The sequence below is a fragment of the Colias croceus genome, chromosome 12, assembly GCF_905220415.1.
Source record: "Colias croceus chromosome 12, ilColCroc2.1".
NCBI classification, from domain to species: domain Eukaryota; kingdom Metazoa; phylum Arthropoda; class Insecta; order Lepidoptera; family Pieridae; genus Colias; species Colias croceus.
This window is the reverse complement of record NC_059548.1, coordinates 3,601,955-3,628,580: the sequence shown is the minus strand read 5'-3', so window position 1 is coordinate 3,628,580 and position 26,626 is coordinate 3,601,955. Positions and strand designations below refer to the sequence as shown.

The window sequence follows — 26,626 nt, the reverse complement described above, 5'->3', positions numbered from 1 at the left end:
AATTTAGTATTACAAATATGTAATTTTAAATTTGTTTGCCAAGTGAATAAAGTGTGTTTATTCCATTTGAACATTTCTTGTATTAATTATAAGTACTTTAAAAAAATATGTTTAATTGTAATATCAGAAAAACGTGTGGACTTCTTAAATATTAAAGTTAATAAAATAAAAGATCGGGTTTAGTGCTATTTTTTTAATAATAAATCAAACAATAATAATAATGTTACTTTTAATAAATTACATTTTTAAAAGAGTTTTAATTTTAAAGTTAAATAAATTATTAAAAAAATAAATAATTAAAATATTATGTTAAAATATAGTTCTTCTAGTAAACTATCGAGTACAGCGTTGGTCAAGTCACATCACTACGATCACGTGGCGGTAGTGAGGTGTGCGAAGGGTGCGCGAGCGAGCCTGCGCGTGTCCGCCTCCCACTTCCCCTTCACCCCGCGACGCTAGATTTATTTTCATAAAAACAAGTACAACAATCGACTACCGATGAAATGTGATACTGGATTTCAATTTTGTGTTTTTTCTAGTATCGTTCTTGCAAGGTAGAACTGCATATTTCACCATGATTATTCGTAAATATGAAAAAAAATTCCTAGAGAAACGCACTTCGATAGCACTCAACCACGACTACACGCGCTCGCGCTGGCGGGAACGTCGTGTTGTTCCACAGAACAGTACCCACCTGTGCCTACTGTTCCCACTTCGTTGTTCGCACGGTTCGCACTCTATACTTATAAATACTCTAAGGGCGTATTCAGAAAGAAAGCTTGAAACTTATAAGCGCTTATAAGCGCTTATCGGCGCTTATCGGCGCTGGTAACCCGCGCAGGAAAATATATGAACATGCGCCGATAAGCGCTGATCGGCGCCGACAAGTTCCAACAAGTTTCAACAAACTTGTCGGCGCCGATCAGCGCTTATCGGCGCATGTTCATATATTTTCCAACGCGGGTTACCAGCGCTGATAAGCGCCGATAAGCGCTTATAAGCGCTAATAAGTTTCAAGCTTTCTTTCTGAATACGCCCTAAGAAGCGAACACATTGCAACTTGGCTATCTAGTTGTCTACAGACGTTACACTAGTAAGTATTTAGTTGGTAATTAGCAAGTATTTAGTTATCTGTAATACTTACCCAGACGATGTACATACTGTTTTGATAAAAATGTAAAGATCTTAAAATAAAATATGAGTTGCTAATATTTCCATAAAAAAGCCGAGCGAGAAGTCTCCTCTCAGGCGTTTGTCCTTGTTCAACGTTTTTATTCATTAAATGTTTGCAGAAATCGTGAGATTTTGTTGGTCTTTGCTGTTTGCACTTTGCATGATCCTTGCATGATCTTACCCTGATCATTTAATACGAACCCAATTTTTTGAAAAGTTATTATTTATCTGCAACCATGTTAATGTGTCATCCGTGACCATTTTTTGGTACTCTGTATAACGTTATATAATAGACTGTGGTCGCACGAAGAAAAAAATCAGTTCAAAAAAATAAATACTGTCATGGTGTTTCTCGATTATTTATTTTATGTATTTTATATTTTTCCTTTGTGTAGGTTACAAACTACATTTTAAATCTATTATAGTTTTATTATTTCATGTGAACCTGATTGATAGCTGTGTGAAAAAAGCTTCATGAGTAAGTATTGATCACTTGAAATTTTGTTTATTTTGATGAGACAGCTTCTGAACATGAGATTTAAGCAAACATTTAGAATGCGCTAAATAAATTACAAGTAGGTTTAAAGACTAAAAAATATACTTTAAAGTGTTGAATTTGCTCGTATATTTTTGTTATACGTTTTCCATGTACTGTTGAATTGAGTATCAAATGTATATAAAGCTTGGCCTTGTTTTGTTATGAATCACCAAGTTTTATACGTTTTAAAGTTATTCATTGAGGCTGTGCTATAAATGTATTAATTGTATATTAATATTTATGTCATAATTTCAAATTAACATTATATTTTTTTTTCATTTATATGCAATCAAAAAGGAATATTTTTGTTATTATTTAAATGATTAATCGTATGTTACTCAAAATTTATTGCAATGACACTATCTATATTTTATGTCTAATGTATACAATATAGTATCAAATTCTGGAGCGTATCTTAATTTTCAAGCATTTCTAAATTGCAATTTTACACTACTCAAGTTCTTGACACAAATTCCTTGACACTGCTCAAAAAAATAGCCCCATTTCATTGAATATCGTAAAAGTCTTATGTTGATTTGTGTATTTTTAAATAATTTCTATCATTTGAGGTTAAATAATTATATTTTCTTCAATAAAGTCTGGTGGGGTAAAGTTGGATGAGAGTTTTAATTCATACTTAGAATGCAACAGATTTGATGTTTAATAGTTGTCTCTTTCTGTCATGCTAATTGTGTCTATATTATAATAATCTGTATGTTAACATTATAATCAAGGGATATAAGCTTCTTCATTATATTATACTTAATTAATTTTTAAGATTTAATTTTATTAAAATGCGTAGAAATGTTATAATGACAATAATTAAGTTAGAATTGAATTTCATATTATAATCTTATACAATTATCATCTATAAATGCTACTTCAATGATAAATGCAATCTCTAGTGAGTGTGTGTTATTATTATCATTTGGACATAAATGTTTTTTTCTTCTCACTTGTTAAATGGTTGTATTCAGATGAAGTGTACCATTTGTTTGATATGATAAGTTTTCTGTTATGAAATAAAAAGTTCACTTATATGTGCTTATACAAACCAAGGTTGCAAATGACAGAAAATAAAATTCCTTCTATAAACCGAGCAGATAGAGAATAGATCTGAAGATGGCGATGGATACTTATGCTAGGGTTGGCAAATTAAGTTCTCTAACATCGTTTTTTTGGTTCATCCATTTGTTTTTAAAGTTTGTAACAAAAACTTAACATAAATAAATAACAATCAAATACAACACAAACAATATAACAATCAAACTAAACAAAAACAACAATATCAATAAAAGCAACTATAACTCGGAGTGCGTTAAGTACCTAGCTTAGAAAGCGAATCCCGTCTGTTTATTTTTTTGCAACGCGTACTTCACTGTGTGAGTATAGACAGCGATAGAGAGTGAGTGAGAACGCATGCGAGCGGACGCCATCTTCAGATCTATTCTCTATCTGCTCGGGTTATATATACAAATTCTCTATTGATGTTGGGTAGACTTAACAATGTATGTTACTTTGTTATGGAAAAAATTTTTTAGAGTAGTTTTTGAGTTTACCTGTACCATACAAAAACTTAAAATACAAATTTTTCCTCTTTATAATATTAGTTTCGATAGTATCTAACTACTATCAACAAGTTGAAGTTAATGCAAATAGGTACATGAATAAAAAAAATTACATGTACCTACACTTATTATTCTAGTTGGTTAAAAATATAAACCATAGAAGATATTTATTGTTGTGTTTTCTTATTGATGTTCTTTTTTTAAAGGTGACAACAGGATGGCCTCAACAACAATGATAGAAACAGTTACTATCACAAGACCACTGAAGGTAAGTCTTTTATGTATCTACTGTTCTTTAGAGTTATCCAAATAAGATAAACATTATCATAAGAAAGTTTTAATAAAGAAAAGAAAGATACAGCATACAACTCTGTTGTAAATCATGTGTTTCTTAATTAAATAAAAAAAAAATCTTTCACATGGTCAGTTTGTTTAATCTCATGTCTTAAACTAGGAAAAGAGGGATAAACAATGAATATGTCAAAATATCATAGAAAAAAGAAAGGACAGTCTCTACATTCCTATGAATATTTTAATGGATCCAATAAAAATGTGAAATTAATTGTAGAATCTTGGTAGATTGTAGACCTCAAAATAAAACTCCAATATACCATGGCATTTCTTTTATGAATAAAACATATTTTCATAATAAGACTAATTATTCTTTACAATAATAAAATAAATTTTAATACCTACCTTGCTGTGTATCTTTCATCCAATTATAAAAGGGTACAGCATACACGTGAGCGTATATTATCTAGGAATACATAAAAGTGCTCGAAGCCTAGTATTGGATTAGCGAACGACTTACGTTTTGTTAGTGAACTAGTGTGGCGGAATGCATACGCACGGGGGTTTGACGCCTAGTAATCTGTGGCAACCGGGAGAATTTACACGACGTATGATGGGAGAGCGGCCCTCTCCGGTCCCGCCGACGAGGGACCTCTGGCCGCCGGTGCAGCAGCCTCTAAGCATAAGCACCTTACACATAGCTTACCTTAAAGATGACGATCTATCACCGAGAAGGGCGTCTACGCTACCGCCGCAACCCTACACTCCAACTACAATTCCCATAGAACATGAGTACAGGCCTGGAGTATGCACCGTTGGAACTAACACCGAACCACCGCCGTCTCTCATGTTCAAACTTAAAAATCTTCTGAAACGAAACACCCGTGAAACGAATGTGTTTCCGCCACCGGTACTGTTCACCCCGGTAAACAGAGACAGTTCATCTGAATACGAAGACTCGCCGTTACAACGTGCATTTAATGGAATTAAAAAAGCAATATCGGGTGCTAAATATCGTATTGCACCACGTTCCGATACGGCGGATAGCCCCAAAATAGTATATGATATGTCGAAACCTGGTGATAGAATGGTTACAACTTTCGGAGCTAGTGAATCCAGAAAATGGTTCAAATTTCCTTCGCGGGCAACTTACACTCGACGTCTCCGAGCTGTAGCCGACTGTTGCCATAGGACCCCACAGCGCCCGCCCAGACGTAACGTGCAGCCTAAGAGCTTGCAGATCACACAGGTGTGACCGTTGTGAAGATTTTAATTAAGAAATCTTAAAGTAGTATTTAATAGAACTGTTTTTGTTTAGTCATAGTAAATCTCTGTGATCGCGTGCTAGAGTGCTGTTCGTTTATTGTAGAACGATCGAAGTTGAAGTAACATTTTGGCTAATAAACGTGTTTCTGTAATCTGTGTTTTGTTGGCGCGCGGGAGGGTGGCGTTGCGAGGTGGTGCAGGGCGGGCGGCCAGTCTCGCGTCAGGCGCTGCGCCGCCCGGTTCCGCCGCCCTACTATCGAGATCCGCCCTCCGAGTGTCTTTACAATTTCACACATCCCTGTTTATTCCCTACACCTACCCTTTTCGAAACCTTGCTAGTATTTTTGTTAAACAATTTTCGTATCAGTGCTTTTATTTTCGAAGACTGCAAAGGTGCTTTTCGTATAAATCTCAAAGTCGGCGCGGGTCAATGCGCAAAACTCTTAAGCCAGATATTTTGTGAAATATATTATGTTTAAAATTGCTATTTTTATGTTTTATATGCCTGAAAATTATTCTGTTCGATTCGAAAAAATCGTGGAAAAGCTATATAGTTATTTTTTATTTAATAAGGTTTTTATTGTGCTAGTTTGATAGAACTAAAGGCATCATAGAGGCTACTATGGGCCTATATTTCTTGAATTCCTAAATAAAATATCTTTGTCTTCCATTATATAGAATCGTCACAAAAGGCTGAAAAAATATAACTATAAATGGAATCTTCCATTTGTTTACGTGTGAACGGCACCTCACAACGGTGATTAATAATAAAGCAATACTTTCACTTTCGTTTGTATCAGATATATCTGAATCGTCCCAATATAGTAATCGTAAATACAGAGTGCGTCATGTTTCTTCACACTATTTATTGGAAAGTTGTATCTCAAAGAAACAATGCGTCCTGGAAACAATGATTGAAAAGACGTTGTTAGTGTGTTAGTTATTTATTGCTGTTACATCCGCTATGGAGACTAGATGTTTATAGAAATCTATTCTTATTTTTGATTCAACACAATTTATATGTTGTAATCAAGATATTAGTAAAGTTTGAAAAATACTTAAATTAATATCTAAATCTAAAATAATTAATTTGGTCAATCTATGCCTGCATTATAATGTCACTTGAATATGACTATAGCGATAACATAATATAGCCTTTTTTGAGTACTTAGCTCTTTACGTGAATTGATTAAATAAAGTACCAACTAACTTATGTACGAGCAAAATATTGTTAAAGTCTATGTATATATTTTTAATACTAAAAATATACGTTTTTCTCTATGGAGTGCGGTACCCTCTTGATTTATAATTTTGTCAATATAAATAAATAAAAAATTATATATTTCACATAAATTTCTTTTTTACAAAATATGAAGGGTACTTCTGATTCCTGAAAAACTGAGCAATGACAAAATACAGTTAGAATAATATATTAATGCAAACATTTTTGTTGTCTTTTTCTGCACATTTAAGGTACAGTTTTCTAATATATTGTGGTTTCAATTCATTCAAATGTGAGGGGTGATTATTAAAGTCATTTTTACATGATAATTAAAATTAATTGTGGTTACGGCCCTAGATTATTTACTTAAAAAATAAACCTCATTTTACACAAGCAATTTTGAAGTAGCAGTATTAAGGGTAACCTATCATATACTTTTATTTGAAGAGCCTAGAATTAATAATATGCAGGGTTATTATGGAAATTGAAATAAAGAGCGCAAGATTTAATAAAAATATATTCACGTGTAAAGGAAAAAAAAAAAGAAAAGGTTCCTTTGATGGTTTACCGTTTTACACTCGAGTTCACGCTTTAATAAACATTTTCAAACGTATCTACCCTGAAAAAAACAAATATGGAATGTATATTAAAACGCTTCTTCGAAAAATCAAATGTTGAACATGATATTAAATCTTGATATATTATGATCTAATATGAATAGTAGTAATAAAATCTCTTAATTGTAATTTTTTAGTATCGGAAGAGATATTAACAATGGCATTCCTTTCTTTCATTACATACCTATTGAGAAATTCGATCGACTCTACTGACCACTGAGAAACTTTCTCAGTGAAAATATCAACTTTGAAGTGCAAATGCCAACTTTAACATCAAAAAACTTGTGCTACACAATGCGTTTCGAAACTTTTCAAGTTGAATTGCTTTCAGTATGAAACCTTAGCTTACAAATACATTATATTAACTACTAGTGCCTGTAACTGAAGTAAGATACTCAGAAGGCACAAGTTCGAAACTGGTATAATTGTTAGATGTATTTGCGTCTTGCTCGGACGTTTTGTCTATAATTGTTTTTCGATTCGAATATTTCTCGGTCCCTTATTAATATTATATGAACCCAAAGTTCTCTGTAATTCCTCTATACATATATTTTTTAAGATGCACAATGTAGATATGAATTATCGTTGCGTTAGGTTCTCAATAATTTTAATTAAATATAAATTAAGATTACAATATCCCACATCGGCTTCTGTAAAAATATAAAAATAAATTATGTAACTAATACTTATGTAAACATGGATAATAATCATGAGCACATACATGATAGTCCTGATAAAGCATTTTATCCAAGTTACATATTTAGGTGTGCAGTTTTACATTCTTGATAAAATAATATGTCTATCTTCATGCGTAGGATTAAATTGGTATTGATTTTAAATTTGTAAAATTTTATTTGAATGACATCAACATTTTTCTCAAAGTTAAGATAATTATCGTAGCGTAGGTGTATTTTGCATAGGAAATATGTATCTAAAGTGCCTATAAACAAAAACATGTATTACCTTATAATATAGGTACTTTTTCGATCACACATTAGCAATTTACGACTAACATAAAACCGGGATGGTTACCTCATTACAGTTTAGTATTCTCATACGGCTCCTATAACATCATTTGGTTACTTCCCCTTTATTTAAAGTAGGTAGATATACCGATACGCATTTGTTCTGTCGCTTGCTGACCTAATTTGAGAAGTCATGCGAATAAAACGCTGCTTGTTGATATCACTACCCTAGTTTATTGACAGTATTGCACGGTAGGAATTTTGATTTTATTCCGAGTTTCAGTACGTTCAGTCGCGCATACAAGCAAAATAAACTTAGAAATTGGGTCACCTCTTTTATAATGAATGCTCAAGCTTTTATTGGTGTCCTATTTTGATATTTTTAAAGATGATTATGAATGGAAACCGCTATTGCTTTTCATTGTCTTCTGTGATAACTTTATTTTATTCTTGTTGTATATATTCAATCAAGGCGATGGTGTAATCTTAAATTGAAATACAAGTCAGAACTAAACATTTTGAGGTACTTTTATATTCTATCCAATTGGTAGCGTCCTAATTCAGAAAGTCTCCGCAATAGTTCTAGGGTTGTTTTCTTGTCTTTAACCTAGTTGGTTTCATTTGAATTTCACTAGGAAACTAAAGCCAAAGTGTAAATTTGTATTTGTGTTTTGTGCATTACACATGTAAATTACCTTTGTTGTATTGTCATTAACGTCGAGGTCTGTGGGTGTAATTCGATCAGCGTGACTTTAGCGCAGCATTTAACTAGACAAACGATCTTCATGTTTATTGTAAGGTTTCCATTGTTTACATTGTTTTAATGAAAATCTTTTTATGTAGAAGTTACTCGTTCAGTTGGGAATCCTCGACCATATATCCTACCAGTGATCACGCACAGTAAAAGCAATATATATAAAGAAGAGAAGTGAATATACATATAATAGGCGTCTAAGAAAAGGAATGTATTAACGTGTGTAAGCGCGGTGCGTGTGTGCGTGTTTAGAGCGTGCGCGCATGCAGGGGCGCGCGGGAGCTGGCCCCGGTGGGCTCCGCTCGCAGCCGCGCGCCCTGCCGCCCGTCCTGCCGCCGCCGCCGCAGTTCGCATCGGAATCCGACGAAATGCCTGCCAATCAGATTGCACAGGTGATTGTTCTAAAACTATTGGTGTAGGTACTTTTCAATAATTACTCTGCCCTAACACATAGGATTAACAATACCAGTCCAACCGCATGAGTAGATTTGGTTCGACAACACTATTTATCTACTCATGTGGTCCAACTTTAAGTACCTATGAAAATATAGTTAAACGAAGAAGGAACTTCTGCATTATTGTATTATGTACTTTTATAAACAACAAAGAACGTGTTTTATCTTGTAGAGTGTAGACATAATTTTTTTTAGTCGGATTATGAGCTCTGCTATTTTTGTCATGATCCGGATTCAACGTAAGCTCTCGTCATTTTTCTTTAGAAAAATGGGCGAAAAGCTGTAGATAATTCGCTTTTCTAATTATTCTCTGAACGATAAAATATATTAGTTCAGGATCCATCGCCCATTTTTGCAAGTGATTACCTACTATCAAGCTAATTTTCCGTGAGTAGCTGTATTTTGATGAGACGCCCAATAATTTCCTGTACGAAACTCTCGATTGTGGTAGCTAAGGCTAACAGAGGTAACAAGGATAAAAATTTTTGATTTGATGGTTCTCATACATTTATTACTAACTGATTTTTTTTTGTTGAATCTCAAGATAATTATATCTAAATTATTCGAAAAATATTTGTCCCACAAAATCTATGGTTTGATCAAGTCCCCTCTTTCCAATGTGTATCGATAACAAGGTCATCATAAATGATTACTAATCAGCAGATATTTTTGTTTTCACTTAGTTAATAGTTATATAATTAAACAGACATATTGTCTTACAAATTGCGTAATAAATATTTGAGAACCATCAAATCAAAAAATTTTATCCTTGTTACCTCTGTTAGCTACCACAGTCGAGAGTTTCGTACAGGGAATTATTGGGCGTCTCATCAAAATAAAGCTACTCACGGAAAATTATCTTGATAGTAATCACTTGCAAAAATGGGCGATGGATCCTGAACTATATTGCTTTATTGAAAAATTTCATCTGCCATAAGCGATATACATTAAATTTTGTATTTAATTGAATGTATAATTTATATAACACATGAAATTGGCCAATTTTGGGGTCAATATAAATACAAATGAAAAGTACTATATACAACATAGGCTGTATTAAAAAACGCCAAAGTAGAAGTGAATACCACTTTGCTCCTTCGATTGCCTAATGCACTGGAGCTGGAGGCTTAATTTCCTCTCTGTTTCCATGCTATTTCCGTAATATTGTAAATTCATGTGTGCATTATATTGATTACTATCTACCCGCAACGGCTTTGCACGGTTAAAAACAGTGTATGCGATAATGTAGTGAGGATTTATTTAAAAGCAAAATAAAAATTGTCGTTTTTTTTAAACGGACGTAAAGATAAAAGAGGCAAGTTGCAATCTTCCTTTGTAGCCTGAGTTTAGTTTTTTAGTTATCAACTTAAATAATCTCGCAATTTTATACCGTTCAATTTATAACATTCAAGTGAATGAGCGCAATATAACTCAACCCTTGCTCTCCTAAACAGTTAGGTCGTTGATGAAATCAAAAGAACATTGTTTTTGAAAAAAAATATTAAAAATATTTAAATATTTGTAATCATGGATGCCAATAAGATATAACATAAAAAAGCCCTGCAAACCGTATCGTTGTAAGAATTTAAATAATTTTAATGTTTGTTTCTTTATATTTCTTTCATTGCTACACCCTAAAGGTCTACGTTTTGTAAGATAAATTAGATTAAACATATTGGAATAAAATATAATCTAAATTATAAAATTAAAATATATATTTTTTGGTCAATTACGGGCACACAGACGCACGTGGACTTTACTACTAATTATTTGATACAATTTATGAATGCGTGCCTAGCTGAGGGTTAACGAGAGTGTTAAATATTTTATATTTTTGTTATGAATGAGGTGGTGTCTATTTCATAATTAGTTCACATGAAAATGTACTTCCTTTTTATGCATCTTAGTATTGACGAGAAAATTGCACTACCCGCAGGGCCGCAATGCTATAAACGAACAATTTTCTTTTTCTATATGAAATGGTTTCTACTTTTTATTTCTTTTTAATAGCATCCGTTCTTTTTTAATTTTTGCAATATAAAGGTAAAGGGAAAGGGAAAGGGTGAGTCATAAAAATATTAATATTATGTGTACTACCTTGTTGAATCCCATGTTAAATTATGGAGTAAAACGAAACTAGAATTAATCCGACTGGGAATAGGGGACTACAGAATCTATTGTATGGGTATCTATGGAATTATGTAATGCATCATTGTATACACAGTGCACATACATATTATTTTTGTAATCGTTGTATGTAAATGAAGTTTAAAAGTGAAAATGAAAGAACAAGAGGCGTATAGTTATACTTTAATTAACACGAGTCTTTGGACAATGGCCGTTCATTATTAATATCGCTCACACTGTGTTCATACAATATAGTACCAAGCGCCTGACCTACATTCTAAAAAAACGTATTCAAATGATTCTTTCCTTACACGTGCCTGAGACGTAACTCCTAACATGATGGCTTTACAAATTGACAGACCTCTTTACAAATGCTTCCGGAGTTTATATTATAATATTACATTGTTCCAAGACCACTTAATCAGCTCGTTTTATTAACTGTATTTCTTGTATAGCCGTTTATAGGGGTGGATTTTAATTAAATATATAAGAAAAGTACTATTAAAAAATACTTGATTAACAATCTATTGAGTGATTTTTCATCAGAATCATAATTTTATTTCATTACTTCATTCATTTCATTACTACTCAAGAAATAAGTCCCGTCAAAACGTGATAAAAATAGTTCTCAAACTCTTTTGTCTGCACAGAACTATTGAATTAAAAGTGTCTGGGATTTTCGCGGGCGAGGGAGCGTCACGCGTCGTCGCGACGGTTGCGACGCGCGTAGCTAAGCAGGGGTGCGATTTCTAATGCAAGTTCGTGTGTCGGTCCTTACTCCTTGCAGCTGATGGTCCGGCCCGTGGGGATCGGGACCCTATCGATCCCGCCCGCCCCGCCTCGCCTCTAGACACCCACCTCTCACTTTCGTTCTTCTTACCCTCGCGTTTACGTTCCTTGCGTTTCATTTCACGCTATAATCCCCAGTCCCACTTTTGACGACTACAGTTTGATGGATCGCTACTCGCGAGCCTCGCAACACGCCGCTCCGAGCATGCTTTGTTTTTCACGTTCTTTGTTTATATAAAGAACTTTTAGCTACCGAGTACTTTGCTCGACGTATGTTGTTTTGTACATGCTTAATGAGGGTGGGAACAATAGCGTAAAGAAGATCTATCTATGCAAGTGGATTCGAGCGACATGGCAGTTGGCATACATGTTTTAAAACGTTTTCATTCAAAATTACTTTGTATTTTGAATTTTCGCTTTATTAGAAACCTTTTACACTTTACAGTATACATATATATTATGAGTAGTCATTAAAAAGTAAATGTGTACTTACCAAATTCACCATATTTATAAAAATTTAAAAGAGGAATAATTTTCAATACACTAAGTTTTATAAAACATTTAGGAAGCATAGGTACCTACTTCTCATATGAAAGCTCGCAAGCTTAGACAAAACAACTCATAATGTTTGGACTTTATAAATATGACCCATATTTTTGTACTTTTGCTTCAAGAGCGAAAATAAGTTTGCAGGCGGTTCCTTATTAATGTTATGTTTTAATTAGCGCCCGCATGCGAAGAAAAATTGAGTTAATTAGTATCTGTATTTGGGGAAAGCTTTTATAAGCCTTATTTATTTTAGAAATTCATTACTTTCGTGGCAATAATATTAATTACAGAAGGTTTATATATCTTTTTCTCTAAATTTGTTTGATAATGTTTCTGTTGTTATATTTTTTCTGTTGCAACTTTCATAATCATCATATTATTATGGTGTACTAAAGTAAAATGAAATTGAGAAAGGACACCAAAATAACAAAAAGCATTGGTATCCAAAAAGCACAAAAAAGGACGCATTTAATGTAGGTGTTAAGGCCCTTATTGTATAATCACACGTTTATCTGTGTGGATTAGGAAAGGTGCCTCAGGCCTCTGGGCTACGAGCCATTAAGAAAAAGTTTTATATTCATTTAAAAGCGTTGAATAACCAACCGCTCAATCGGAAGGCGATTGTACTAAAGTAAACACTCTATCTTCCAGGTGATCGCACTAATATGCGGCCTGCTAGTGATCATCCTGATGGTGTTGGGGCTGGCGTCAGCTGACTGGCTGATGGCGGCGGGCTGGCGGCAGGGGCTCTTCATGCACTGCATCGACCCTGAAGCGCCTACGCCGCTCCCCTTCGATATCACGGCGCAACCGGGATGCTACGCTGCGAGGCCCGCGCCATACATAAAGTTAGTATAGCGTTTAATTATTATGGTTTCAGTTATCTTCTATGAAGATCACGTTGTGTAAACGAAAACTCGTATTCAGTGTTGTTCAGTATTAGAACTGTTTACACTGAAATAATTTGACATAGTGGGGTTAGAATGAGGATTTGCTCGTTTGATATGCACGATTCGTACCACCGACCGCGATTCGACCAATGCGTAAATGCGCTTTAAAAATGGCACTTTTACTTCCATAGTGATTTTGTATGTAGCATATTAGTCAAAAAAAAATTGGATAGGATACATAGAGGGTTGCTTTTTATGATTCTATTTTTTATAGTAAGTATATTGTTAGATAAATATAAGTGATGGAATTGAAAATTTACATCGTGATGAACCCACATTCTAATCCAGTGTTGTTAATAAAACAGTTATTATAGCCTCTATCATTGCTGTTAAATAATATTGCATTGTTCAACATTAAAATAAATGCTATGCAGTTTAGCGGATCATAATATTGTATTCAGTGGCGTGCCTAGGGTGTAAGGACTGGGCAAGCCCAAATTTTTCGAAGTGTTTGCTGGGTACCCTTTTCTTGAATTAGGTATACACTGTGTTACTAAGTAGGTACCTATGTTCGTTATAAAACTTATAAAAAATGTGAACATACCGAATCAATTCTTCTTCACGCGCGCCCGCAAACAGTTGAGTCAAACGTTTACCATTACAATCATATTAAAATCTATATCTATAAATTATATAAAACTGTATGACATTATATTATAAAATTGTACAGATCATTTATATTCTAATTCAAAACGCCGATCTTTCTGAAGGAAATATTTTATAACATCAGAATAGAAGTAGGTATAGCTCTTTCTCAATGACAGTCATTGTTAATTCAGAAAGGCGTTCTTGGCCTTGTGTATTTCTTAAATACGTACCTACCTAGGTACCTATGAATTCGATTTAACGCTGAGAAAGCACGCTCCGTGGAAGAACAACTAGCAAGAATCGTTAATACCAAAATATGTGCAAGTTTCATCAGAAGGCTTCTTCTAACCAATTCTCATTCATGAAATCGATTAATTCGTAAACATTACAATTAAAATTTGGTTTATGTTATTTACTGCACAAATCGGGAGTTGGTTTTGATGAAGAAATTAATCGTTGTTTTACAGTAAAGTTTAATGATTTTACCTTCCCCGCTGAGCACAAAGCAAACCATCACAATTTACAATACAATCTGTGTCGCGACACTTATTTTATCACAAAATTCGAAAAACTTAACCTAAATTACACCGGTATAATCACGCGCTAAACCATACTAACAATAATATTCACGACGTTCGTTCGCGCGACGCGCAATCGTAACTATCTTCACACTGTTAAAGCCCGGCTTTGTTGGCCATATAAATTGCTATAGAATTCTATAGATAGGTATGTAGCTACTTCAACGAAATTTCATACGTTAGAAGAGATAAGCGCAAAGCCCGGTAAAAGCCCACGAGTGCAAGCGAGAGAACTATATGTCACTCAAGAAGGACACCGCACTGTTTATACAAAGTACGACTTTATTTAGATAGCAAGAAGGATGAAATTAAAAAGTTTGACTCGAATTCGACATTGTTCGTTGGTGAGTTTTCATTGAATTTCTGAGCAAATTTTGAATTGCTCGTTGCGCGCGAATATTCAAAAGTGAATTTGGGTATTTTCCTGTCTCGTAGTGAATTCCTTAGGCAAGCCGGGCTTTTCGGCTTGTATGAACGTACCGCCACTGATTGTATTGCTGCATTAAAACTTATCATGCAAAACGGCTCAGATAAAAATACCTAGTAAGATAAAATCGATATACATGTCAAGGACGCCGCGCTACATAAATTATGTTCATTATTCAAAGAAATAGATTCATAATTTTCATTCTGAATAACGTTATTATTATTGTAAAGTGCCTACCAACAGAGTCACAAATATTTTTTTCATTCGCGTAATGGACAAACTGTATAAATCTTTGAAATCGAAATGACTAAAAATAGCAGCGCTCTCAAGTTTGAGTGGAGCACTTGTCAAATTAAATTAAAAACGATTCAGAATTTGTGTTTGTCAGTTTGTTGAAGCCACTTTGTTTGCGTTTCGTGGAATGAATACGGTTAGTTACTGCCCTCTCGCTGTTTCCATTCCGGCAAGGAAATTAATACTTTAACTTTTCAAGTATTGCTATAACAATTGCAAATTGCAACTGCAAATAGAGCAGAGCTAGTTGTTTTCCTATACATGAATAGGTATGTACACCTACATAATACTTTATTATATTTTATAGAGATTATTTTATCGTATATTATTTCAATAATTTATATTTCTTGTCAAATGCAATTGTCGCAACCGAATTAAAAACGGTGAAACCCAATCTAATAGGTTTTATTTATGCTTATACAATATACATTTCAATCGATTAAATAAATACATAAAAAACACTTTATTGTACAATGCACAGATATAAAATACAAAAACATACAAAAGGAATCTTCACCGTACAAATTGGCGGCCTTACCGTTTTGAAGCGATTTCTTCCAGGCAACCTTGGATATAGGAAAAAGAAAAGATTGAAAAAGGATTAGTCTTTATTATCATGATAAAAACAATGCTATGAATTATATAAATTACCTATATCTGGATAACATTAGTTTATAAAGTTAAAAAACCATTTATAACACATATTTGTATCGAAGTTTTGAGTGGTATTAGCAAGTATCGTGCGTGTGCAGGGCGGCAGCCGGTCTGTGCGTGGCGACGCTGGCGGCGGACGTGTGCGGCGCGCTGCTGACGGCGCTGGGGCTGCGCGCGGCCGACCACCGCACCAAGTTCCGCTACTACCGGTTCGCCGTGCTCGCCATGTCGCTCGCACGTACGTACTGACTTAATAGGGGATCCAACTTAGAATTTGTGACGTCACAGCTTCGTCATTTTTAACCGACTTTAAAAAAAGGAGGAGGTTATCAATTCGGCCGGTATGTTTTTTTTTCTTTATGTATGTACACCGATTACTCCGAGGTTTCTGAACCGATTTACATGATTCTGTTTTTGTTCGATGCGGGATGGTGTCGAATTGGTCCCATAAAAATTTTATTCGGATAGGCCCAGTAGTTTTTTTTAATAAGCATTTTTGTCTGTATTTGTAAATGTTGCAAGTGCAAGTATGAAGTCAGTTGTTTTTAACGCAGTTATCACTTGTCGTCCAGGCAATTAATAACCTAAATTCTGATGCTATCGGTTCGCCATGCTCGCCATGTCGCTCGCACGTACGTACAGACAACTATTACATACCTTTTTTTTTTTTTTTTTTTTTTTTTTTTTTCAAGTGGGGAAATCTTGCCTAAGATACCCACGGCTCCCGGGGAAGGAGCCGTGGGTTATGTCGGATTCCTACCGACCAAAACCCCACCGTGTACCAACGCGCTGCTTTAGACGGGATGCGGGTACACATTCGCAATCTTCCGCATGTCCCGCCCAGCAGTTGCCCGTTTCCAGGCTCTCCGCCACTTGCCCGTTTCCAGGCCCTCCACCAAATGCCCACCCCGGGGTGGCGCAAGCCGTACACGAGCTCACGCCACCCACTCGCCGATGATGGATTGTTCCCCGTTCCATCATCGGCGTTCCCCAAACCCTCGACCCCAGCACTGACCGGCCGAAGGACGTGCGCCGAAAGGCCCTCCGAAACGTGAGTCACGCGTCAAACGACCCTCCGGCGCACTTTTATAGAGGTTTCCCTCGCAGCCCCTACCTCACACCAGAGGTGGCGGCCCTCGGTCCGGCCCCACGGACCGGATTACGAGTTGGCAGACGGCTGTCCCAGGACAGCCGCCGCCCTACACCCACCTACAGGAGTCACCGCGTGTCACAAAAGTGACGCGTCGGGATCCCGCCCCCTGTTTTGTTGGTAGTTAGACTACCAACAAAAAACAACGCGCGCGGCCTCTGGCCGTCATCCATCGCCGCAAAGCGCAGCCCCCTGCCAGTCGGTCGGAACGAGACCCAATACCAGCCCCGATCGACCTTCCAACCCCGTTTTGCCCAGCCAAATTACCAGGCCGCGACCACTAGCCGCCATCCCTCGCCGTACCACAACGGCACCTGAGCCAATCCTGGCCCCCCGGAGGATCCTAGCCAGCTAGCCAGCCATCCAGCCAGCCAGCCAGCCAGCCGGACAACCAGCCGGTGACAGCATGCCAGCCAGCCGCCGTCCAAAGCAGCCAGCCAGCCAACCGGTGGAGCAGCCGGTTTCAGCCAGCCTGCCAGCCGGCCCCCTAGCCAGCCAGCGAGGCCGCCGGTGTGACCAGCCGGTTCCAGCCAGCCCGGCTAGCCGGCCTTCAAGCCAGCCAGCCAGCTATATGGATCCCTGGCCGTCGAACCAATCGTGTCGTCAGACGACAGACCGGCCTTTCAGCCCCTCCGCGTCCAATTAGCTTCACTCAGAGTACACGAGGGCACTCCAAGCTACTGAGCCCCCCCGGCCACGACAAGGCTTGGAACTGATGGGGGGGAACTATTACATACCTAGGTCAAGCTCTAAACACAATATGAGATTCAACTGAAAATATTGTGAATTGTAACGTCATAGCGTCATAGCTAGCATTTTTATCCAACCAGTTATAATTAATAATACCTAATCAAAGTTCCGCTAGCACTGCTTCGCCGTACGTACTGACCTTACGTACGTACTGACTTTATAGTTTACACCAACAGCTTACGTAATAATAGTGGATGCAACTCAGAATTTTGTTGCGTCATAGCTTTGTCATTTTCTTCCAGGCAATTTCGTTGTAAAATGCACATGACCATCAAAGCAGATTTGCGCTGAACCATCTTATTATTTCCATATTAAAAAATATACAAATATCTAATTTATTTAGTAATTTATAAAAAGCTTGATTAAACTTATAATAATGTTTTTCATTTTACAGTGATGTGCATCTTAATAGCGCTGGTGATATATCCAGTTTGCTTTGCGGCAGAATTGAATTTAGGTAAGCCAAATAAATTGCTTTATCAATGATATATTCGTACATTATTTTGTTATTTGTGACATGTATGTCCGTGACTTCTCGACATATTTTCCCTAGATACGTCGCTATAATTGCCAATTAGTCGTATTACATATTTAGGATCCTTTTATCAATATTCCGATATTAAAAATACCTGTAATTACGTGATCTCATAAGTCTTTGTGTCTTTAATGAGATGATAAAAAAAAATCATACAATTTATATTTTTTGAAGTATTAGCTTATATTTTAAAGCATTTTTTTCCTTACAAAATATGTAGCAAGTAGCAACAAAAGGGAGACATAACCTTTCTAGTATTTTCACGTGTCGCTCATATATGGAAGTCCTTATACATTCGTGCACAATGTTGAACCGTCTAAAACTGTAAATGAGAAAGGATACTCGTGCTAGCTTTTCCCAGTCCTATTTTCCCATTGTACTGTATCTTGAAAGTGCTCTTTATACCTAGTAGTACATGTACATAGTAGTTTGTAACGTGCTTTCCGTGCGATGATAACAGCCCGCACACTTCGACCCTCTTGAGGACCGCCAACAAAACCGCTTACTCTCGAGCACTGGAGGTTAGCTCTGAAGTAATCTACGCAACGCTTTGTGCCCTTGTTTTTTTTATAAATAGCGAATTTTTATAGAGGAGGTAAAATACAAAGTAACGTTTAAAAATGATTCTTGCCAAAAAATTTTCAGTTTAATAAATTGATACTTACCTGTGTGATTTTATTAAATTTCAGATTTTGGTTTTGAAAATTTTTAATTATTTACGCAGTAGCATATAGCTAGAGAGCTAGCGCAAAGCTACCTGTATGTATTTGACCAGACCTGGATTTTTGTGTGTTGATTCCCCTATACCTACTATACATGAGATGAGGAGTCACTAAGCCCAGAGTGGTGGACGGGGCGGACGCTCAGGTTAGACAGTTGGAAATTTTTGGCGAACTTTGAAACCATTTGACCACGTCTGCCATTTTGATATATGAAAATAGATTATTATTATTATCGGAAAATAACAATGACAGACCATTATCACGTGGATAACATTCTGGCAGACACTTATGAAAGTGCTGAAAAAAATACAATTTTGAAAGTAATTGACCAGATCTGCCATTCATATATTTTATTTATTAGGGTCTTAAAAACTTATTTTCGAAACGGCAGACATTTTCATTGCGTACAGACTTCAGCAGACAACAAAACTTAGAGCTACTACATGGTCAGATCTATGCATGTACTATCTCTGTAGCTATCTTTTTTCCCTATATATCACTATTATTCTCACTCTAGCCTATAGTATTTTTATTTTATATAGTTACTAGCATTCAAATAGTCTAGGGTTTATATCTGAGAGGGCTCTTTTCGTGTCCCACTCAAACGGTTATTGCCAGATGTTTTCAGTATCACTTTCATGCAAAAGTGAAAATTACTACGCTATAATAGCCTAAAAAAACTTAAAAATAATTATTACGCTTCACAGCAAGAAGAAATGTACCATATGTACCCGCTCAAAGTCGATATTGTGTTGCCTACCGTTCGACTCAATGGCTAGGGTTGTACCTTTGATAATTATTACCAAACTAATAAACCGAGTGATGCGAAATAACCATAATTCTTTTAGAGTTTGATAAAATGATCAGGCAGGTATTTTCTTTAATTCTTCTCTAAATTCTCGGTTACTAAGTTTTATCGTTGAAATTATTCTTAATCGCGTAAATTTAATAAATAATCATATCATGGAAAACACTTTTCATTTGTTTTTTGACTTTTACGGCCAACTACTGTACAATAATTACGTTTTAAAAATAACTTCTATCGGTCATTATTAATATAAATACGTAATCGTAATTGAAAAAAGTTAAGCAAATGTGCAGTTCTAACAAAACGAAATATCATGTTATTCTATGTCGTCGTTACTAGGTTACGTTGTTGAATTTTGTTGAACTGTCAAATGTTGCCTATTAAAATGGCTCTACTATAGTAATTTTCACTTTTGCATGAAAGTGATACTGAAAACATCTGGCAATAACTGTTTGAGTGGGACACGAAAAGAGCCCTCTCATATATAAACCCTAGACTATTTGAATGCTTATAGTAACTATATAAAATAAAAATACTATAGGCTAGAGTGAGAATGCATAGATCTGACCATGTAGTAGCTCTAAGTTTTGTTGTCTGCTGAAGTCTGTACGCAATGAAAATGTCTGCCGTTTCGAAAATAAGTTTTTAAGACCCTAATAAATAAAATATATGAATGGCAGATCTGGTCAATTACTTTCAAAATTGTATTTTTTTCAGCACTTTCATAAGTGTCTGCCAGAATGTTATCCACGTGATAATGGTCTGCCATTGTTATTTTCCGATAATAATAATAATCTATTTTCATATATCAAAATGGCAGACGTGGTCAAATGGTTTCAAAGTTCGCCAAAAATTTCCAACTGTCTAACCTGAGCGCCCGCCCCGTCCACCACTCTGGGCTTAGTGACTCCTCATCTCATGTATAGTAGGTATAGGGGAATCAACACACAAAAATCCAGGTCTGGTCAAATACATACAGGTAGCTTTGCGCTAGCTCTCTAGCTAATAGTGTAATAGATATCAACAATAAACAAAGAGTCTTTATCATTCTCTATCTATCAAGCTTCGAATAAAATGTAACCTAGGTTTTCAAATTTAAAAACAATTGGGTCATAAAAATATGTTATAATTAAGTAGAGTCTATAACTCTATAGTCTAGGACCTAGGTTCTATAACCTATGACTGCAAATCGAAAAAACAATTTCTGTATATTTCTTTTGATTAACTACTCAAATTAATATTAACAATGGGCGGAGCTACACGGAGCGAGCAGCCTCCCGAAGCGATATCATAATTTCAATTTTTCAAAGAGTGGCGACACTCGCGCTTTCCGCCGCCTAGCGTCCACGCGCACTGCTTTGGATAGCAATTGCTTCGCGTGTCTGCTTCCTCTGTGTGGAGTGTGGACGCGCCTTATCAAAATTTAGATTATAAATATGCGATTTCAATTAAACATTATTCCATATGCATGCAGGTAACAGATCAGTATGGGAGTTCGGGTGGGCGTACGGCGTGGGGTGGGGCGCCGCCATTTTCCTTTTCGGCGCAGTCGTGCTGCTGCTCTGCGATAAGGAAAGCGAAGAACTCTACTACAAGGAGCGGAAAGTGAGTCAGCCTTTGAATTATAAATAAAAACATGTTTTTATTTCTGCTGCATGCCACACTTTTCCGTTTGTACAATTATAAGACTGTATTTTATTCTATAGTGCCTTTGTATATATTGTTGTAAGAAATAAACGAGTTTTTTTTAATATGGCTTTTTATTTTTTGTTCTGTTTTGTTTTATAGTGTAAAAAATATTATGATAGCTTTTAATGCATGTGAGTTTAAATATATATAATATTTTAATTTGAATTTTATCCCTTATCTCGATAAAAATAATCGTTCTATAATACTTATGTACCTGATTTATTATTTAGTTTTGTTTTATGGCACAATATAATTTTAATAAAATATCCATAGATTATTTTATTAAGTTTGAGTTTATTTTGTTCTCTACTTTCTTTTTTGTTTCCTTTATACTCACATGCAATAGATAATTTTTAATTTATTTAAAAAAATAAAAATTTCTCTAGTCTTCCATTAGTACTTTTGATTTATGGCAACATAAATGTGCCATATATTGTCCAAGTACAATTAATACACATTCAAAATATTACCTTATTCTTTATCCCTAATGGTATGCCGATGTATAAATGAACTTAATGATACTATTACAAATCAATTGCAATTTTTATCGGAATTTTTAATAAGGATACTAATAAGCAAATAGCACATTTATTAAAATGTCAACATAACAAAAAAATTACTAACTATGTAGTACTATTGATTTTTAATTATGATCTTTTGTGAGCAACAATGAAAGGTATTTCACACACAACTAAAACATAATAAATAATGTCTCCTTATTCAATGGTGACACTATATATACTCATACAGTAAAATATATATAATATGTTTTTATTTATGATACATAAACCTTCGTTTCAATGTTCTACTATTGATCCAAGTACAGTATAAGGTATTTACAAATTAGATTTGTTTTACTGATCCATTTTACCTTATAGACAAATAGATGAATAGACTTCCTAGCTTTATTAAACCGAGACTTCTTTCCAAAAACAATGGTAATCAAACCCAGGACCTTTCAATTCTTATTTTAACACTATTATTTTAACACTATCCAAGAAGAGCATCAAATGCCCTATTGCACGCCTCATAAGCGAAGCGTTGAGGTGGGTACTACTGTCACTTCGCGCAAAACATCTGATTTTTCAAACTTAAAATGTCTTTATGTATCATCATTGCACTTGTAAGATAATACATACACACACATATTAAGAAAAAACACTATTTTTAACATTCATGATATTTTTGATGTCATTTTTGTTATTTAAACTAGTTAAAAAACAGTTTAAAAAAGTTCTGTCTTGGACGTCCGTGTGTCTGTATGTGCGGAGGATTTTCTTGTTAACACGATAGCGACCGAAATACTTTACTAATCGAGTCATTTTTTTTCTCTTACGCTTGAGTATGCTCAGGAATACAACCCTTTCATTTTTCAGGGTCTGATTCGATGTGGTTTAATTGTTATTAAATAAACAAAAAAAATAAATATCGACATTTACATTACTACTATCCTATGTTTTAATCCAAGTTCTATGTGTGTGCCAAATTTCATGAAAATCGGTTCTGCAGTTTTTGCGTGAGTAGTAACGAACGAGAAGTAACAAACGAAAATACAAACTCGCATTTATACTATACGTAGGATTACCATTAGGTCCATATTTCAATAAAGTATTTTCTATCCTCGTAATAATGATCATAATGATAATATGTGCACGCCAGGTGGTGAGCGGCGAAGCGGGCGCCCGCCCCTAGGGCCGCGGGCGCCTGCCCGACCTCGTGCCGTGAGAGCGCTAGCGCACACGCGCACACACCCACACACGCACCCCACGCACACACACCAACCACTTGGACCACACCGCATACGTCTAATGTTTATTATGTGTAAACTCCTTTGTCGATTTGTTTTTTTTGTATGGAACAATGTCTACTACATTTGAATATGGAACTTCTGTGGTTTTTGGTTTAAATGTCTATTGGCGGTTGTGTTTTGTATAGCGAAATGAAGAAGCCCAATTTTTTTGTTTCTAGATAATTGAGATTGTGTTCCAGTAAGAGAAATGTAATTATAACAGACTTGCGTAAATTGGACTTCTTCAATACGCTGTTTTTAATGCTCCCTTATCACCGTTACAGTTATGATGTAATACGAATATGAGAAATGTAGGTATTATATTGTAATTTTAAACTTGATTAAAAGCATGTTTGTAATTCTGTTAAGTATCTGGTTTAAAAATTGTCCATAATTTTTAAATTAATACTAAGCGATGTGGTCCAATTTGTTGTTAAGACGAATGTTGTACGATTTTAAGAATTGTTATTTTGGTAAATCCCGTAAGAATTCTTCAAAACGTATCAAGAGTAAATTGTAACGAGATGTTCTGTTACGAGTGTGGAGTGCGGCGATGTAAACTTTAACTATTATTCTGCAAAATCGAATCGATATCCAGAGAACTGCTTTTACCCAAGGATAATTAATCTGTAAACAATTATAAGATTATTTGTCGATTCAAATTTGCAGATACATGGTTGCAAGTCTGCTGCGATTACGAATACTGTACGACTCGCGTTTGTTTTTATTAATTTTAAACCTTTTTCTTGCTTTATTCGAGCAGTGTTTTGTGATTTATTTTGTACAAATGACGTTCATATCAGAATACAGTCTGAAATGAATGTCGTCTACATCATAAAAATATGTATTTTTTACAATTAGTTTAAGTTATTTTTATAATTATTTAAGCTTTAATTATATTATGTCGATGATTTTATGTGATTGAAATGAAATGATTTTCACCGAAGGCGTAATTTTTTTGGTCGCCCGTTCGAAATTTTCCCTTTAGGCATCAGAGTCGTTTGGAAATAACTTCAAAATTTTTAGCCGCGTACGTGCGCTCGTCAAAATTATAAACGTATCACATAAGATCGTATCGCCTCTCGGCCATATTGTGTTAATGTTTAATTTTAAGGTTAATTTAAGGGCGTCGTTAATTTAGTTTGAGGGCGTCTCGGCGAGACCGGCGACCGCTCCACAGCGCCTCGAATGTAATCCGTTCCAAAGAGCGTCGCTATTATTTATTGTTAACTTATTCGTTGGTCCTTAGCGGGTTGTAAATATTTTTAGTGTGGTAGTATCGTTCGTCGGCACGGAGTTTAGTGCGGCAGAGTGTGTGGCGTGACGTATGGCTCGTGACGTGTGGTGTGGCATGGCGTGGCGTGGCGTGGCGTGGCGTGGCGTGGCGTGTGGCGTGTGGCGTGTGCGACGCGCGGCGGCGGGCAGGCGGCGGGCGGCAGGCGTCGCTCGCGCAATACTACTGACTTATTACTTACCTGCGTTTTGTAATATGAACTTGTACTCTTAGAGCTACTGCACAATTAGTGTAACGAGTGTGCTTGGATTATTGTATCGATGCGACCGACGACTCCGTAGAACGAAACGACGACGTTCGTGTACGTCGAGCTCTACGGTCGCGATGATGTTTCTGAGATTAAACGGGCTATGACTACTTGAAATATGTAACGGAATTAATGATTTCGGTCGAAGTTACCTTACCTAGGGTATGTTTGAATGTATTTTTGTCGTATTATTTATAATGTTCACGTGTACCGATCGATTCGGTCCCGTTCGGCCTCGGTGATATTCGTCAGGAATCTCGTTTGTTTTAAGTAAAACTATAAAGATCCTTTTCGGAATTGAAAATTAATTCACGAGATATTTTCTTAATATTTATATAATTGTCTATGAAATAAATTGTATCGCTAGGACAGCTGTAGGCTAATGAATAATGTTAATGGTTAATTATTATAACTTCTAAGGCATATTAATATTTAAGAATTTTAACTTGAAATCTGCATTTTACATTTACCTACCTAGATTTCGAACAGGACTAAATTTGCCATAGTTACTAGATGTTTTTTTCCTTTAAAAAAACTGGAAAGATTGTATATAATTCAAATATTTATATATATTAAAAAATACTTCTATTTATAAAGATTAAGCGATAATTATTACTGATTACTCAAAACTAACTGAAAAATGCAGATTTTTGTAATCTCTAATAGTGTTAATAGTTTATTAGTGAAAGATACTGTATTTTTTGTAATCAAGCATTATCTTCTAACTATTCTATTAACTATTGGATCATATTTATTGGTTAATGCTTTAATTTTGTACGATTTTTTGTATTTTTACATCATTTGGTTTGTGATAATTTTAATTACTTAAGGATTTTAGTAATTGTATCAATTTTAGAATCTCTATTGTTAACTCTATCTCTACTATTTATCACTATACTCTCCTTTACATGCAATTTTTTCGATGTTCAAGACAAAGTGAAGAATATGCAAAACACTGCCATTGACTGATTTAACTTCGTCGAATGGTGTCAATGTTATACGTTAAGTGTACATTTTAAATAGATATAATACATAGCTACTTGTTTTTTGTTCTTTGTTTATATGCTTGGGCAAATTGCTTCCTTCGTGCTAGTCAAATACTGATACAATACAAATTTCACGGATTTTTTTTTCTTTTCAAATAATGTACCTTATAGAAAACAAGTCATATTTTGGTTACAAGAGATGCATGTAAAAGTACAAGTCGAGTCAAATAAAAAGAACGCTGACGGATGGCTGCGCATTGGCGATTTATCGGTCTATTTGGTGTTATGAGGTGGTTATAAGCAGGGGCGTAGCTACCGCCGTATCTGCCGTATCAATTATACGGGGCCCCCGCGCCAAGGGGGCCCCCAACGTGCGATATTGTGAGAAATCTACCCTTCCTAAGGGCCCCCAAACAAATTTTTATACGGGGCCCCGCCAAGGCACGCTACGCTTCTGGTTATAAGAATAACAAATATGTAGGTAATTGCGAAGCCATGATTCGCGAGCCTAGTTCAAAAATAAAATAATCGGCACATAGCTTTCGTGCAAAACTCGATCCATGTGCAAACACACCCCATCACTTTCATCCAGCGTTCTTTTTACGTGACGCGTACTGTAGTATTTATATATAAATTTGTTGTCTTACCAATTCTTTCTAAATTAATTAAATACAATTGTAAGAATAAAGTCAATTAACTAAGACCACCTATTAATCTCATTTTAAAAGTCAAACAGACATTATTGTTTTATTTTTAACACGCATTTGCCCAAGTTTATATGAACTATTGGATTATTTTAGCCAAATGATGAGTCATATCAATGAGATTGAATAAAGTAATAATCTAGTGAA

General features: G+C 35.4%; 1 protein-coding gene across 4 annotated transcripts; it reads left to right on the top strand.

Annotated features, from left to right (window-relative positions):
* The first annotated feature begins 1,446 nt into the window (after positions 1-1,446).
* On the top strand, positions 1,447-26,626 carry LOC123696038 (transmembrane protein 47). Of its 4 annotated transcripts, none has more exons than XM_045642035.1 (7): positions 1,447-1,651; positions 3,486-3,547; positions 12,966-13,162; positions 15,904-16,043; positions 18,100-18,162; positions 21,245-21,375; positions 23,119-26,626. In XM_045642035.1, exons 1-7 carry the CDS (start codon positions 1,648-1,650, stop codon positions 23,149-23,151), a joined length of 630 nt encoding a protein of 209 aa, XP_045497991.1. In that variant the 5' UTR covers positions 1,447-1,647; the 3' UTR covers positions 23,152-26,626. The 4 variants fall into 4 exon arrangements, with proteins under 4 accessions (XP_045497991.1, XP_045497988.1, XP_045497990.1 ...); XM_045642034.1 differs by lacking the exons at positions 1,447-1,651; positions 3,486-3,547 and adding exons at positions 4,828-5,229; positions 8,487-8,786; XM_045642033.1 differs by lacking the exons at positions 1,447-1,651; positions 3,486-3,547 and adding exons at positions 4,828-5,229; positions 8,484-8,786.

Excerpts from the sequence above, each read along its gene's own strand:
- LOC123696038 (XM_045642032.1), top strand. The coding sequence starts at position 4,118 with ATGCATACGCACGGGGGTTTGACGCCTAGTAATCTGTGGCAACCGGGA. Across the intron at positions 16,044-18,099 it reads GCTCGCCATGTCGCTCGCAC|TGATGTGCATCTTAATAGCG; the intron begins GTACGTACTGAC and ends TTCATTTTACAG. Across the intron at positions 18,163-21,244 it reads TGCGGCAGAATTGAATTTAG|GTAACAGATCAGTATGGGAG; the intron begins GTAAGCCAAATA and ends ATATGCATGCAG.